The sequence below is a fragment of the Artibeus jamaicensis genome, unplaced genomic scaffold, assembly GCF_021234435.1.
Source record: "Artibeus jamaicensis isolate MK-2021 breed Jamaican fruit bat unplaced genomic scaffold, CSHL_Jam_final contig_233, whole genome shotgun sequence".
In the NCBI taxonomy this organism is placed as follows: Eukaryota; Metazoa; Chordata; class Mammalia; order Chiroptera; family Phyllostomidae; genus Artibeus; species Artibeus jamaicensis.
The window spans coordinates 4,393,135-4,410,510 of NW_026521486.1; the positions used below are offsets into that span (position 1 = coordinate 4,393,135).

At 44.1% G+C, this 17,376-nt stretch overlaps 1 protein-coding gene across 1 annotated transcript; it reads right to left on the reverse strand.

Moving 5' to 3' along the window:
• Positions 1–405: 405 nt before the first annotated feature.
• On the reverse strand, positions 406–16,020 carry WBP2NL (WBP2 N-terminal like). Its single transcript, XM_053661914.1, has 6 exons — positions 15,959–16,020; positions 10,749–10,857; positions 10,368–10,509; positions 10,039–10,131; positions 8,931–9,041; positions 406–1,027 (listed from the first exon to the last, which is right to left on the reverse strand). Exons 1-6 carry the CDS (start codon positions 16,018–16,020, stop codon positions 546–548), a joined length of 999 nt encoding a protein of 332 aa, XP_053517889.1. The 3' UTR covers positions 406–545.
• Between the last annotated feature and the right edge of the window lie 1,356 nt (positions 16,021–17,376).

Here is a 17,376-nt window from a genome sequence, read left to right on the forward strand (position 1 = left end):
TGCACACATGCAAGCATTTCTCAGGAATAGATTTTGAGAAGCACACCAGTAATCAAGAGTAGATACATTTTGCCCTGGCTGGTGTGGCTCAGTGGATTGAGCTTCGGACTGTGAAGCAAAGGGTCGCCAGTTCAATTCCCAGCCAGGGCACAGGCCTGGGTTGCAGGCCAGGTCCCCAGCTGGGGGCACGCAACAGGCAACCAATCAAAGTATCTCTTGTACATCAGTGTTTCTCTTCCTCTCTTTCTCCCTCCCCCATCTCTCTAAAAATAAATGAATAAAATCTTTTTAAAAATGGAGCCCAACATCAACCAAATTATTGAGGCATTAGCCCTACAATTCTGCTTCTTTACCTGTCTAATCAAGAGTGGACTCTGCTTCTAAAGTCTAGGCATGGAAGTAAAGCTTCACTTTCCCTCTGTGACTGCCCTTCCAAAGGGTGAGGCAACTACTTGGGAAGGGCCTTTAAACACATACCTGAGAGTCCTCCTTCTTATCCTGACTTCAGTTTTACGGTGCTACTTTGCTTGGTGAGTCTTCAGGGTTTATATCTTAGAAGATGGTAAATGGGTCTGAGAAGATGAGGTGGAAGGAAGAGAAGCCTCACGTCCAGCAGGCTGGGCAGCAGCGGAATTGTGGGACCCAGCTGTCCATCTAGCAGATGGGGGTTCATTTGTAGCTGGTGGGGTTCCATATTCTGCAGGCGGGATTCCATATCCTGGCGGTGGAGCTCCGTATCCCACAGGCAGAGGTTCATACCCAAGTGGTGGGGCTCCGTATCCCACAGGCAGAGGTTCATACCCAAGTGGTGGGGCTCCGTATCCCACAGGCAGAGGTTCATACCCAAGTGGTGGGGATCCGTACTCCATAGGTGGGGCTTCAGATCTCTCTGGTGGGCCTCCGTAGCCTGCTGCTGGGCCTCCGTATCCTGCTGGTGGGCCTCCGTAGCCTGCTGCTGGGGCTCCGTATGCTCCCAGTAGAGCTCCATATCTCACAGGTTGGGGCCCATAGACAACAACTGGGTATGCTGAGAAGAAAAGAAAAAAATCAGTAACTTATTTTTTAGAATGGACAAGGAACAAGTGAGAAGGAGTAAAAAGATAAAAGTTATGCTGAAGCAAACTAACGCAGGAAGAGAGTCGGGCTAAATAACAGTAAAGTCAAATCCTTCAGCCACCACTGGTTGGGGGCTTTATCATTCCCTGTTGTGGAGCGATTCAAATTAACATGAAAACAACCCTACAGTTATACCTCTGCACTACTTGTAGTTGTTTACAGAGATACAGGTTTTTTTTTTAATTTTATTTGTTTATATTTAGAAAGGAAGGGAAGGAGAGAAGGAGAGAAATATCAATGTATGGTTGCTTCTGGTGCATCCCCTGCTGGGAACTGGCCTGCAACCCAGGCATGTGCCCTGACGGGGAATTGAACTGCGATCTTTTGGTTCACAGGCCTGTGCTCAATCCACTGAGCTATACCAGCCAGGGTGATACAGGTTTTACATAATACAGATCTCTCTGGTAGGCCTCCCTTTACTTAATAAAAGTTTGTTCTGAATATGAATAAAGTCATACATCCTTAATGAGGAATATGTTTTTGGAAAATGGAGAAAGATGAATTTTACAAAGTCATCGATAATGCAATCAAATACAAAAAATATTTTAATATATTTCTTTGTAGAATATCTTTAATATGTTCATGCAATCATGATTATAACAACTGTACAATTTTTAAATCTGGCTCTTCTTATTTGACATTACATAAAAATTATTTGTTATTAATGCATTTCATAAATTAAAAGCTGGACTATATTTTATTATATGGATATGTGCTATTAAGTTCCCCTGTTGTAGGAGAACACATTATTTCCAAATTTCCAATTAATATTACAGTAAACATGGGCCCTGGCTACATTCCCAAAGTGACTTACCTGGGCCAGATGAATGAACAACTACCAAGTTATTTTGCTGTAATCCATATTTATGTTTAAGCTAGCCAGAAAAAAAATTACAGAACTTTCTTAAAGATGCTCAAAGAACTGAAGGAAACTGTGGAGAAAGTCAAGAAAATGATGTGTGAACAAAATAGAAATATTGATAAAGACAGAAAACCTAACAAGAAACCAAAAAGAAATTCTGGGGATCAAAAGTACAAAAACTGGAACTTCTGGTCAAGATGGAAGCATAGGTGAAAACATTGTGCCTCCTTGCACAAACCAAGTTTAAAGACAACAAAGTTTTAGTAACAAAAACGCAACTAAAACACAGAAAATTGAACTGTACGGAAGTCCGACAACAATGAACCATTCAGCCAGACTGGTAAGAGGGGCGGAGTCAGTGGCTGGCAGAACGGGGGTCGCGCAGGAAAAAGCGGCTGGACTGACCCAGGCATGCAGGCGGCAGTTGGCAGATCCCAGGTGTGGGGTGGCAATGGCAGACCCAGTGAGGGCATAAGGCAGCTGGCTAACTGTGGTCACATATTCACACTCAGATAAGCCAGGTGAAGGAGCGAGCAGTGAGATAGAACATGCAAACCAGGGCCCCAGTGACGGGAATTAAAGCCTAAAAGCACCAATTGGAAAAACTTTTGGGGTCGAGGTGCTGGGAGAAGCTCCCAGGCTCACAGAGTTCGTTGGAGAGACCCACAGGGCCTGGAGGGTGCACAAGCCCACACATCTGGGAACCAGCACCAGAAGGGCCCAGTTTGCTTGTGGGAAGCAGCAGAGGGGACTAAAATCTGAGAGAAAGCAGAACAAACACCATTGCCCCTCTCTGACCCCACCCCCACATACATTGTCACAACCCAGCGACTGGGTCACCCTGCCCTGGTGAACACCTAAGGCTCCGCCCCTCATACCTAACAGGAGCGAACAGACCAAAACATTATGGCTCAAGAAGAAGAACAGCTCAAAGCTCCAGAGCCAATACTTCTAAGCAACCAAGAGATAGCCAACCTATCAGATGCACAGTTCAAAACAATGGTGAACAGAATGCTCACAGAACTGGTTGATTTTAGTCAACCAGTTGAACAAATTAGATGAACAAATCAGATGAACAAATGAAGGCTAAACTAAGTGGAATGAAGAGAAATGCACAGGAAACCAATAGTGATGGAAAGGAAACTGGGACTCAAATCAATCAAGTGGACCAGAAGGAAGAAAAAAATGACCAAACAGAAAAGAATGAAGAAACAAGAATTCAAAAAAATGAGGAGAGGCTTAGGAACCTCCAGGACATCTTTAAACGCTCCAACATCCGAATTATAGGGGTACTAGAAGGGGAAGAGGAACAGCAACAAGTGGAAAACTTATTTGAACAAATAATAAAGGAGAACTTCCCCAATCTGGCAAAGGAAATAGACTTCCAGGAAATCCAGGAAGCTCAGAGAGTCCCAAAGAAGTTGGACCCAAGAAGGAACACACCAAGGCACATCATAATTGTATTAGCCAAGATTAAAATGAAGGACAGAATTCTAGAAGCAGCAAGAGATAAGGGGACAGTCACCTACAAAGGAGTTCCCATCAGACTGTCAGCGGATTTCTCAAAAGAGACCTTACAGGCAAGAAGAGGCTGAAAAGAAGTATTCCAAATCATGAAATCCAAAGACCTACATCCAAGACTGCTCTATCCAGCAAAGCTTTCATTTAGAATGGAAGGACAGATAAAGTGCTTCTCAGATAAGGTCAAGTTCAAGGAGTTCATCATCACCAAGCCCTTATTACATGAAATGTTAAAGGGACTTATCTAAGAAAAAGAAGATAAAAATATGAACAGTGAAAGGACAGCAAACTCACAGTTATTAACAACCACAGTTAAAACAAAAGCAAACTAAGAGGACAGCTAGATCAGGAGCAGAACCATAGAAATGGAGGGTTAGCAACAGGGGAGTGGGAGGAGGAGAAGAGGAGAGAAGGTACAGAGAATAAGTAGCATAGACGGTAGGTAGAAAATAGACAGGGGGAGGGCAAGAATAGTATGGGAAACACAGAATCTAAAGAACTTGTGACACATGGACATAAACTAAAGGGGGGAAATGGTGGGGGAGGGCTGTGCAGGGTGGAGAGGAATGAAGAGGGGGATGGGACAACTGTAATGGCATAATCAATAAAATATATATATTTTTAAAAAGTACAAAAACCTAAATGAAAAATTAAGAAGAGGGATTGAAATTTAGATTTGAATAGGCAGAAGAAAGAATCATTGAACTGTTAAGAAAGGAAATTGTTGAGATTGAGGAAGAGAAAGAAAATTGATTGAAGAAAAGTGAACAGAGCCTCAGGAACCAGTAGGCCACCATCAAACAGAGAGCAACATACACACTGCATGGAAGTCTAAGAAAAAGAGAAAAAGGGGTAGAAAGAATATTTGAAGAAATAATAGCTGAAAGCTTCCCCAATTTGATTAAAGACATGAATATAAACATCTAAGAATCTTAACAAATTCCCAGAGATAACTTAAAGAGAGCCACACCAAGACACATTACAATCAAATTCACAAAAGCCAAAGACAAAGAATCTTGAAATCAGCAAGAGTGATGTGAATCATTACATGTAAGGGATCTTCAATAAGATAATCAATAGCCCTGGCTGTTGTAGCTCAGTGGATTGAGCACAGGCCTGCAAACCAAAGGGTTGCTGGTTTGATTCCCAGTCAGGGCACATGCCCAGGTTGTGGGCCAGGTCCCCAGTAGGGGGTATGCAAGACACAACCACACAGTGATGTTTCTCTCCCTCTCTTTCTCCTTCCCTTCCCCTCTCTCTAGAAGTAAAAATAAATAAAATTTAAAAAAAGATAAGCAGTAGATTTCTCATCCGAAATTATTTAGAGGCCAGAAAAAAAATGTCAAAAAGCAATGCTATATTTGGCCAAATTTCTTCAAGAGTGGGAGAGAAATTAAGACATTTCCAGATAAATAAAGGCTGAGGGTGTTCGTTATCACTTGACTTGCCCTGCAAGACATGTTTAAGGGAGTCTGGCAGGGTGAAGTGGAAGGACACTAAACAGTAATCTGAAGCTGTATGAAGAAATTAAGATCTCAATAAAGGTTAATCATTGGGCAATTATAAAAACCAACATTGTTGTAACAATGGTTCGTAACTCCATTTTTTTGTTTTTTACATAATTTAAGAGAGTAGTACCTTAAAAAGAATTATTAGATTATATTTTGTGGCACACAATGTATAAAGATGTAATTTTGTGACATTAGCTGAAATATATGAAGAAGGAACTGTAAAGGTGCAGAGTGTTTGTATGTTTTTAAAGTTAAGTTGGGAAAAATTCAAATTAGTATTACAACTTTAGGATGTTAAATGTAACCTCCATGGTAACCACAAAGAAAATAGCTATAAAATATATACAAAAGGAAATAAGAAAGGAATTTAAACTTCCTACTATAAAAATATCAATTTAGCCCAAAAGAAGAAGACAGTAGTGCCAAGAAATGAGGGACAAAAAGCTATACAGAATGTAAGAAATGACAGAGAGGCTCCCATTACAGTAACTGCTTTAAATACAAATGGATTAAACTCTCCAATCTAAAGATAGAGATGTCTGCATTCTCCTCGGGAGCTTCCCAGTATGATCTCAAACTGGGCGCCCCTACATAGAGGGTGCGGAGAGGGCAAAGAAACAAGCAGACCTCTCCACATTGGTAAGTGGCAGTTTTAACCAATAAAGGAACTTATTTATGAGGTTGTCTTGGGTGGCCTCAAGACCAGTAAGATCTCCGCACCCACCCGTCGAATCTCAGAAGTTTTTATATAGAGGTCCTAACTGAACTCAGTCATGTATACATCCTGGTAGTCTCCATACCTCACTTCTCTGTCAAGGCTTTAATCCCTGGAGCTGCTTCCTGGAGCAGGAAAGGCAAGCAGAACAAACACTTCAAGACAAGGGAGGCTTTCAGAACAACTGGCAGCCATGCCTTCTTGATGACGTCTTCCAACCAGAGATTGGCAGAATAAAAACTCAACATTCGGTTTTATGCTGTGTACAGAAGACTTACTTTTAAAGATTTTATGTATTTATTTTTAAGAAGAGGGGAAGGGAAGGAGAAAGAGAGGGAAAGAAAAAAGAAACATCAATGTGTGGTTGCCTCTCATGCACCCACAACCAGGGACCTGGCCTGCAACCCAGGCATGTGCCCTGACTGGGAATCTAACTCGTGACCCTTCAGTTCGTAGGCTGGCGTTCAATCCACTGAGCCACACCAGCCAGGGCAACTTACTTTATTTTTTTAGGATTTTATTTATTTATTTTTAGAGAGAAAGGAAAGGAGGGAGAAAGAAAGGGAAAGAAACATTGATTGTACATTGATTGCCTCTACTGGCACTCAATCCACTGAACCACATCAGCCAGGGTGTATAAGAGACTTACTTGAGATACAAAGACACAAATAGATTGAAAGCAGAAGAATGAAAAAACATGAAATAGAACATTTTACTTAAAGAAAAAAAAAAAAAGAACCCTAGCCAGTGTGGCTCAGTCGGTTGGAGCACTGTCCTGTACACTGAAAGGTGGCAGGTTCGATTCCCGGCTGGGGCACATGCGTAGGTTGCAGGTTTGATCCCCAATCAGGGCACACACAGAAGGTAACCAATTGCTGTTTCTTTCTCACAGCGATGTCTCTGCCTCTGTCTCTATCTCCCCCCTCCACTTCCTCTCTCTGTAGAAGCAATGAAAAAATGTCCTCAGGTGAAGATAACAAAAAAATTTTTTTAAAGAATGGAAAAAGATACTACATGTAAATAGTAACCGAAAGAGAGCAAGGGTAGCTATACTATCAAGAAAAAATAGACTTTAAATTTTAAAAAATGACTAGAGACAAGAAGGAAATTACATATGTCCTGACTAGGTAGCTCAGTTGGTTAGAGCATCGTCCCGACATGCCAAAGCTATGGGTTCAAGCCCTGGTCAGGACACACATAAAAATCGACCAACGAATGTACAAATCAGTGGCTAACAGATTGATCTCTCTCTCTTAAATCAAAACATTTTTTAAAAATTGTAATTTATAACTTTTGTTCATCAAAGAACGTTATCAAGAATGTGAAAGACAACCTACTGAATGGGAAAACATATTTGCAAATTGCACATATGAGAAGGGATTCACATCCAGAATATGTAAAGAACCCATACAACTCAATGACAAAAAGATAAATTACCCAAGGAAAAAATGGGCAAAGGACGTGGAGAGATGTACCTCCAAAGAAGACATACAAATGGCTAACAAGCATAGGAAAAGATATTCAACATCATTTGCCATTAAAGACATGCAAATGAAAACCACAAAGAGCCCTGGCTGGCTAGCTCAATTGGTTGGAGCGTCATCCTGTTCATGAAAAGGTTATGGGTTCCATTCCTGGTTAGCATATACCTAGGTTGCAGGTTTAATCCCCTGTCGGGGCATATACAAGAGGCAACCAATAGATCTCTCTCTTTGTCTCTCTCTCCTTCCCTCACTCAAATCAATGCACATATCCTCACATGAGGATAAAAATAAAAACACAACCAGGTACCACCTCACACTCACTAGGATGGCTCTAATATAAACAACAAAAACAAAAAGGAAAATAAATGTTGGCAAGGATACGGAGACACAGGGACTTGTACTGCTGGTGGGAAGTTAAATTGGTGCAGGTGCGTGGAAAACAGATCAGTGGCTCCTCGAAAAGTTAAACATTGAGTCACGAGGTGGCCCAGTTATTCCAATCCTACGTAGATAGATGCCCAAGAGAAATGAAAACATGCCCACACTGAAACCTCCATACAAACTTTATAGCAGCTTGTATTCATAACAGTAAAAGATGGAAATAAGTCAAATGGCCATCAGTGGATGAATGCAGACTGTGGTATATATACAGAGAATGAAATATCATTCAGCCACGAAAAGAATGAAGTACTGACACACGCTACTGCTCGGATGAACCTTGGAGACATTCTGCTAAGTGAACAAGCCACAGACAAAAGCTACAAAACAAAGTGCTGTATGACTCTTCTTATGATCTATTCGGAATAAGAAATCCATAGGGAGAAATAACAGATTAGGGTATAACAAAAGATGCTGGGACGGGATGATGGGGAACTATTTCTAAGTGGAGAATTATTACTTAGTGGGGAATAATGGGGTGTTTTATGGGGTGATAAAAACACTTTGAAATCAGAGCTGATGGTTGCACCACATTGTGAATAGATTATATGCCACTGAATTGTACATTTTGAAATGGTTGGTTTTTGCTATGTGAATTTCAACATTTACTTTCAGATTCTTGAGTATTAGATTTTAATAACTCTTAAAAAACTAAGGTAACTATTAAGGTTACAAATAAGCATCCTTCAATTGTATACAAAATTAAAAGCCAGTGGACACGCACGTTGTAGTCCAAGAAGAATCCAAGAAAGGACCCACATTTGGGGGTCCATGGGCAGCCTATGAGGAGATCCTTTGTGGCCTACCAGTGCGCAGTGGACAGCATTTGAGAATTGATGACCTGTCACCTCCCAGGAATATGACTCAGCAGCTGGGGACAGGCACAACTGTTAAACGTCACAGGCCATGAAGCCCAGGGCTGGAGTCCCTAGTGAGGCTGAAGGGCACGGTACACGCCTGATGGCTGTGCTTGTGTGAAATGGGGAGGAAGGGGTGAAAAAGAGCACATGTTTTCCGCTCAGGCTATAAGCAGGAGGTAAAGGTTTCCGCTAATGGGAGCTGCCCAAGCACGTTCCGTATTTGTATATTATAATTAAAAGTAAGCCTGAAAACCCTTGCCATTGGGTTTCAGTCTGGAAATGAAGTCACGGACTCGACCATTTTCCAATCCCCAAACCTCCGATGCTCTCTGCAGCAGAGCTGGAGGCAAGCTGGCAGTGGGTAGATCTGAGCCCCTGGTATACTTCCCACCTCCCAGGAAGAACGTCCCTGCCACGCCTTACCTGGACAAGGCAGCTCTTGGTTGCACATCACACTCCCCTGCCCAGTAATGACAAACAGTTCTGGACTGCCAAACCAGTAATTTATATTTCTAAATGGAGTTCCTCGGGCAGCTGAAAAGATAAATTTGGCAAAATGGGGACTCTTTAATTCTTTAAAAGGGCTTGGAAATCTGTAGCAAATGGTAAACATTCAATAAATGTTAGCTAGTATTATTAGGCCTAAAATTAAACTCATTTCCTCTTCGACTTAAACTGTCTCATATACTTGACCATGGTTTACAGCATCAGGATCCAGCCAGTTTTCGAAGCTAGAAAGTTCACTCCACCCTTTTGTGCGCCCCAGCACTTCGTCCGTGTCTCTGTTACAGGACGCCACGGTGCATCTGTCGGTCTCTACTAGCTTGTGTTCGTCTTTACTGGATTGAAGTTGGGGGTTGGGAGGCCAGGGAGAAAGGGAGAGGGCAGCCCAGACAGAGCAAATATTGTGAAGACTCAGAGAGGAGGGAGCAAGGCACAAAGAAGTCCAGTTGGACTGAAGTATGAAAGGTGAGAGAGTGAAGAGTATGGCGTGAGGCTGGACTAAATAAAATACATCATAAAAATTATTTGTATTCAAAGTTCGAAAGAGTTCTCTGGTACATCCACTAGAGGGTACTCTAAGGCTTGACCTCTCCCCTCCTCTCATCGAAGATGGGGACTAACCCTAAGAGAAACAAAAGCAAAGCCAGGGCAAGAGATGACAAAAAGACGGATCAGGAGGAAAGCTCAGGCAGTGGGGGCTCCCTGCCACGAGAAAGAGACTAGTCAGTGATATCTGAGACTGGCATTTCGAGGGACAAAAGATTATCAGGTACAACTAGTCAGGCAGGTGTCTGATTGTAAATTCCCTCTGGATGGCAGCTCCTTACAGACAGGGAGGGGATGAATAATCTCTCTGTTCCCAGCACATAGTACTGTCCTCAGCACAGAGTAGGTAGGCTCAGGAAACGCCTGCCAAATACATGTGCAACCACCAGAGCCCAGACCATCTTAACTGGGTAACAGTCCTCCTTCAATTCCACAAGTCTCAAAACCCCAAAGTGCTTAAGAGCTTTATCGTTTTGCTCACCAGCAGAGGCAGCATTCATCAGCAGCTGGAAAAACTTGATGGCACCTCCTCTCCTGAAGGCTAATTTAAAAGTAGCCTGCCCCTCCCAGCCACCTGGGGGAGGAAACGGCACACTCTCACTGAGCAGCAGGCGGCAGGCGGCAGGCAGCAGGCGGCTCGGCTGGTAACTGCAGGACTTCTGCAAACACTTCTGCAAACACTGAGAGAAGCGCTGCCCAAAGAAGCCGGGCAGCTCTCTTTCGTTCGAACCCCGACATGAGCCAAGTCTGAATCTTAAACCTTCTGGAAGGTTTTCAGACAAAAATACACTTCTGAGTGTAAACACTTACCATCTGGGGCTGCCCGAATGGTTCCCTTAATGTAGTTGGCGGCAAAGATGGGCTGTTCAACGGTGCAGTTGCTTATGAGATGGAATGGCATCATGAAAGAGAACAGGGGATCGCTGACCGAGTGTGAAGTCACGAAGATCACCTGGGAGAGGAAAGAGACTTTGGGGATGGAACACAAATTGTCCACGGATTGAGACATATACAAACAATTCTGAGGCCAAGGTTGCTTTAGCATCCTGGCCTGAGAAGCATCCCCCATTTTCTTCCATTGTTCTTCAACACGGAAAATCTCAAAGCGCGGGTGTTTTAAAACGTCCTGAAACTGAGAGGTTAACCACTCTCCATTTTAAGGCAGACGAATGAAACAGGAAGAGAAATTACCCGGTATGAAGTGAGAAGCAACGTTCCCCTCTTTGTACCACTGAAGAGGTTCGATCCCTCTGGTGGCTGAGGGAAGGAGAGGTCCACATCGTGACAATGCTGCAAGACACTGCAGAAGAGAAAGGGCGGACAGCACACAGTGTAAACGTTACGTAAAGCGACAAACACAATCCTCTTAGCACAGTCCCCAGCCTAGAGCAAATAATAAATGCTAGCTGCTGCCACTACTACCACCTTTATTGACATACAAGGAATTTAAATGATTTTATTCTCCGACAATTCACAGTTATTTTTCTCCCTCTTTAGCTCTGGATTCTGTTTCTTATCAAAGCTACTTGTATTCTTACTGTTTATTCATTAATGCTTATACTTCTTATGCAGTAACTATCAAGCACTATGCCAATGGCCCTGGCCAGGTAGCTGAGTTGGTTCGAGCATGGTCCTGACACACCACGGTTGCTGGTTCAATCTCCAGGCAGGGCACGTACAAGAAGCAACCAATGAATGCATAAATTAGCAGAACAACAAAGTGATGTTTCTTTCTCTCTCAAATCAATATTGTAAAAAGTACTGTGCTAATGTAAATGTTAAAGAAGGTAAGGTGTGCAGAATGCTCCAGAATCCTCTGGCATGTTGCTCCCTCAGCCCCCCATGTTCTCCCTTCACTCTTAACCTGAAAAACTTGGATTCATCCTACTCTCACTCATAGTGTCCTACTGGGGTTTTTTCTTTCTTAGTAACTATCATATGTGTTGTTTCGTTCAATGTCTTTCCTGGTGATCATTAAGGGCAATGCCTGCCCTCTTTGCCACTTTAGTCCTAGCAAAGTGGGTGGTGCTAAGTACTTATTGAAAGAATGAACAAATTAAAACATGAATACAGGTAATGACACAAGCAATATATGGCACACATCACATAAATGACACAAAAATGTCATGGCAACTAAGTGGAAGGAGACATTACTTTTGGTTGGAGTAACTAGGAAAGACTTTATAGAAAGGCTGAAATATGAGTTGATTCTTTTTAAAATTTTTTTATTTATTTATCTTTAGAGGGGAAGGGAAGGAGAGAGGGAGAGAAGTATCAATGTACGGTTGCCTCTCGTGCGTCCCCTGCTGGGAACTGGCCTGCAACCCAGGCATGTGCCCTGACTGGGAATCAAACCGCAATCCTCTGGTTCACAGGCTCATGCTCAATCCACTGAGCTACACCAACCAGGGCTGAACTGATTCTTAAGGGGTGAACAATATTTCAGTAGGCAGGGGTGAAGATAGGGGACAATCCTGATGGAAACCAAGCAGTTTTAATGGAGGGGCAGGAGCTGCATCAGCAGAGGTATGCAGTAGAAAGCAAACCGCACTTGGGAGCAGCCTACCTATGTGGATTCATCAGAGCTGTGTGGAAGTAAGGTTGGGAGAAACAGTGAGACACAGCTGGAAAGCCATGCTGAGACCAGAGCTTGAAGATACCATTTGACAAACGGGGAGGAGTGTGAGCTGCAGCTGTTGGAGCAGGACAGTCACATGATCAAGGAGGTGGTGGTATATCCAGGGGCCAGTTTAAGAGTTCCTAAAATAGAAGTGGGTACAAGGGGACAAATGGTGATGGAGAAAAAAGAGTTCCTAAAATAGTCCTGATGTGAGGTAATAAGAACTGGAGCCAGAGTGGTGGTGAGTGGATAAAAAAAGGCTTTTTAAGACTATGAAAAAACAGGATGTCCACAAAAAGAGGAGAGTAGGGAACTCCAAAAGTCAGTCCAGAACTCTAGACTCTAATCAAAAGCTTACGACTGAGAAAATGTTTAATGAAGAAAAAAACTACAGATCAATATCCCTGAAAAATCCTCATGTAAAAATCCTCAACAAAATACTAGTAAACTGAATATAACAGCACTTTAAAAGGATTATATACCACAACCAAGTGGGATTTGTTCCTGGAATGCAAGAATGGTTCAACATATGAAAATCAATCAATGTAATAAAAACAGAACTACAATATGGTTCAGCAATCCCACTTCTGGGCATATTTTCAAAGGAAACAAAAACATGATATCTTTATTCCTGTGTGCACTGTGGCATTACTCACAATAGCCAAGCTTTGGAAACAATGTAAATGTCTGTCCATGAATGAAGAAAAAACATATACATATACAGATATATCATAAAATATTATTCAGTCATGAGAAAGGCAATTCTGTTACATGCTTTATCCATGTTGTTTATCCTGTTTATCCATACAACATGGATAAACCCAGAAGAGAAAGAGATATATTGTATGATCTCATTTACATGTGAAATCTAAACAGAAACAAGAAAGAGTTAAATGCACAGATGCAGAGAATAGAACAGTAATTACAAGGGGTCTCAGGGGAGCGGGGAATGGGGAGAGGTTGGTCAAAGGCTCAAATCTGCAGTCACATAGGATGAATAAATCTAGAGATCTCATGTACAGTCATGACTGCATCAGTAATACTGTACTGCACACTGAAAATATTCTAAGAGAATAGAGCTCAAGTATACTCATCACGCAAAAATGGTAACTATATGAGATGCTAATAGCTTGACTGTAGTAATCATTTCACTGCGTGTATGTATATCAAATTGTCATGTTGTACACCTTAAATATATACAAGTTTTATTTCTTAATGGTAAAGAAGATAAATTTTCTATTACTTTTTTACTACATCAACAAATGAACTTAGTAAAAATGGAGAAAATTTATGAACCAAGAAAATTTCCCAAAGACATATAAATAGCCAATAGCTATAGGGAAACAAGATAACTTCACTAGCAATAATTTTTCATTATTCACACATCAGACCGGCAGAGATATGTGTTGGCAAGGTTGTGGTGAAATGGTCACTCAGAGTACTGAGAGGAATGTAAATTGATATAATTCCACAGGGTGATTTTGCAAATGTGTGTGTATATATATATATATATATATATATATATATATGTTTTTAATATTGTGACAAGAATTTTCATATTATAAAAATATTTTAAAATCTTTTTTTAAAGTCTATATCACCTGATCCCACAAATCCACTTTCAAGAACACATCCCAAAGGAACGTTCTGACAGGTGTGCAAAGATACATTCTCACAAACGTTCACTGAAGCAAAATTGACAGCAATGACACATTAAAACCAGAATATCCCAGATAGGGGCTTGAGCAAAGATTTATGCACACTAGAATATTAGCCATTGAAAACAATAACGCAGATTTTGATTCTGGAATGCATTCTCAATATACCGATAAATGAGAATGTGTATTTTTCCATAGGAGAAAGTGGGAAAGGATACATAAAATGTAAACAGCACTAGATGTTGGGATCCGGGGTGGTTTAAATGTTTTCTAACTTTTCTCCAATAAATACACATGAAATTAACTGCACAAGTTTTGGAATATGGGTTTTTAAAACAAACCCTCAATGTCTTCCACCTTCACCAGCAGCCATCACATCTGTGATCCTCTGTTGGAAGGGGGAAAGCACCTCCACAAAACACCGTGGAGTGTTCAGCTGTGAGAAGCGCTCCAGTGTGCCCTGCGGAAGGCAGAAGTCAAAATGTAATCGACCTTCTCCCTCTCAGGGCTGTTCTTGAAATCCGCCGTCCTGACAAGGCCTTCTTTGATGAGAAAGCAGAGAAGCAGTCCTTTTCCTCGCAGTTAGTGCCCAATACCGAGGCTGAACCCCAAATCAAAGCTCCCGCACGTGGCACTGGCCTTAGAATGTGGGGCGAATAACTTTTCTTCGTTTCCGTTTCCCACCTGTGAAGCGGGGCCAACACTACTGGGCCTCACTGTGGGTGGAGCAGTTTTAAGTATAAAACTCTCAGAACAGTGCTTGGCTATGATGAAGTATTCAAGAGCATATGGACCCCAAAAAGATCACTCAAAGGATTATAACATTGATTTGTTATCATTTTTTTTTAATACCTCATTTTCTGACTCCGACACACAGGCAGAAAAGCAGAGGGACAAACGGGCAGGAAGCCCGAGTGAGGGGACATCCAGAGCCCAGGTCCGAAGCACTTCCTGGCAAAGTCACAGGCACACGGGACAAAGCGCTCTGGGCCGGTGCGCGAAGGCTGCGCAAACGACTGCATCTCCGACTGCAAACCCGAGGGAAGCGAGGAGCTCCTTCGGGAGCAAAGGAGGACGCGCGGAAATATGTCAAGAAACGCGTCGGGAGAAGGAAGCATACGAAAAAGATCTGGACATCGGCATGTGGAACTGTCTTAATGGATCTTCCCGACAAACGCAATCCAAGCGACTTAGATGCGCTCAGTCCCACCCGAGCTCCGCGCTGGCTTTCAGGGCGGCCCTGGCGTTCCGGCGACCGCCCAGGAAAGCGAGGGCGAGCGGAGCAGAGTGGGGCACGACTCAGAGGAGCTCCGCGGGGACACCAGCAGGACTCTGCGAGACACGGGGGGCCGGGGGATTAAGGGGGGAGTCGAGGCACGAGGTGGGGAGGTGAAAACCTTCTCCCCCAGACTGAGCCTGATGGCGGCCAGCGGAGGGGCGAGCAGCGATGCCGCAGCGATGCACCCTCAAAGCAATAGGTGCCAACCCCAAGGCGCCCTGCGACGCTGCGGGAGCGCCACTCTTCCTGGGCACCCGGGGGTCTGTCAGGGCAGCCTCGGGCCAAGAAGAAAGGGGCCCCTGGGAAGTTCTGAGGGGAGGCGAGGCCCCCGACAGGTCAGGATCTTTCTAGAATGTTCAGCTCACAAGCCCCCTTCAGCCTCCTGAAGTCCAGGACCTTGTTCCCCCGAGTGAAAAGCGCGGCCACGGCTGTCGCCCTACAAAGGTCGCGAGCTCCCGCCCGGCGGCAGCTGCACAGCACCCGCAGTAGCGGCGCGACTGCTCACGGCCGCCGGGGCGCCCTCACATTTCCTCTGCGCAGCGCGCTCCTCTCCCGCCCGGTCCTCACACACCGGAGGCGGCGCGCTCCCTCCACCTTCCCACACACCCCGGGTGACGCGCTCCGCCTCCACCGGCGCAGAGCCACCCGCTCCGGCTCGCGCCACCTCCGCTACCGGGAACTCCCGCGAGGCGGTGCACTTACGCTAACGTCAGAGGCGGAGCTAAGCGTGAAGCCCTGGAAAAGGCGGGAAAGTCCCTGATTCGCTGGGAGTTCGCAAGTCGCCCCCGCTACCCAGTCTGTCTCCTCCCTCCTCTGACCGCACCCTGAGCTTGCCCTCAGGCACCTTTCACCGTAAGGGATGATGGCACCTCTGCGATTTTCGGTGTGGCTCTGGTTCACCGCCATCTTGCTCAGGGCCCCTCTAGCGGCCCCTTAGATGGGAAGGGGCGGGGCCTGCGCCAAGTCGTGGGGCGGGGCTGTAAAGCATAGGGGCGGAGATTATGGCGCAAAGGCGCTGGGTGGGGCGAGCGGGGAATGGGTAGGTGAGGCAGCTGACCACTGGAGCTGCGGTGGTCCTAGGACCAGGCCAAGTCAGAGTTGAGACACCACATAACGGGAAGGGGGCGGGTCCAGGGAATTGCTTCTGCCCTCAGGGCGCGGAGCGGTGGGTGATAGATGAATGGCCTCCTCCACGACCCTCACATGCCCACTTGGCCACTGCATCATCAGCATGAACTTGAACTTGTCCTGTCAGGAATCAAAGCTAAAAGCAGGAAGTTTCCTCAGTCCTCCCTGGCTCTGGTTAGGAAGCTCCCAACCTTTGGAGAAAGGATCCAGAATAATTCCTTACTCCTAAGGTGAAAACTTTCGTCCTCCAGAGAAAGCCTGGAATCAGAGCCAGTTTCTTAGAAGGTGGTGTACAGAACAGGATGCACGATCTGGGTCAGGAAGTCAAAGGGGAGTCTGCTCCAAGGGGAAGAGAGCCTGTATCATCCATCACACCTGCCCTGCCCCCTCCAAAGGATGATTGTGAGTTGCTTTGAAGACTAACATGTTGTCCATATTCTTATTTCCTTTAAACTTCACAAATAGCACTAGCGGGTTCCAAGGGAACATCTCCTGGATTACTGTATTTCATCAAATTTAAGATGCTGTCTGTTGTGAGATGCACCATTTTTAAGTGTACCACTAAGAAAGAAAGTTGCCAAGTGAACCGACACGTCATCAGGTATAAGAGAGAATATCCTGATTTAAGAAATACATTTTTTAAGTACAAGACAATTAGAACAAATGAAGTACAATAGGAACAGTGTGAAGCACTGAGATCCAGTCTCCATCATGCCTTGGTACTTAAGTGTGCAACTTCAGGCATGATGATGACGCTCTCTGAACATTCATTCCCATTGTAAATGAAGGTATTGAACTAGAAGGACTCTTAGCTTTCTCCTAAGAAAAACTGCTCTGTCACTCAGATCCTCACTTTCCTCCTTCCGGGTGTGGCATTGCACTCTAGCTCTGGCCCTTCATCCTTTCACTTGAATGGCCCCCAGAGCCTCCTGACTTGTCTTCCTCCAGTCTTGACCCCTTGCCATTCATCTGTACCTTGCACAGGCCCTACAGAATATTGAGGCCCCAAACACAATTACATGTATGGTCATCACATTCAAATGTAAAGAAATGATATACAGGTGAGAGTCGTGTTGTTTGCTGGCTACAGAAGGGAGTATGAACCTCTAAGAGAGGCAGGATTGGTTTAAGTTA

What these genes read in the sequence shown, in the direction of transcription:
- WBP2NL (XM_053661914.1), bottom strand. Translation starts at nt 16,020, where the DNA reads ATGGCGGTGAACCAGAGCCACACCGAAAATCGCAGAGGTGCCATCATC. An exon ending in TGCTTCTCACTTCATACCGG is followed by an intron (nt 10,510 to 10,748) that starts GTAATTTCTCTT and finishes TTCCTCTCCCAG; the next exon opens with GTGATCTTCGTGACTTCACA. An exon ending in CATTCGGGCAGCCCCAGATG is followed by an intron (nt 10,132 to 10,367) that starts GTAAGTGTTTAC and finishes TTCCTCCCCCAG; the next exon opens with GTGGCTGGGAGGGGCAGGCT.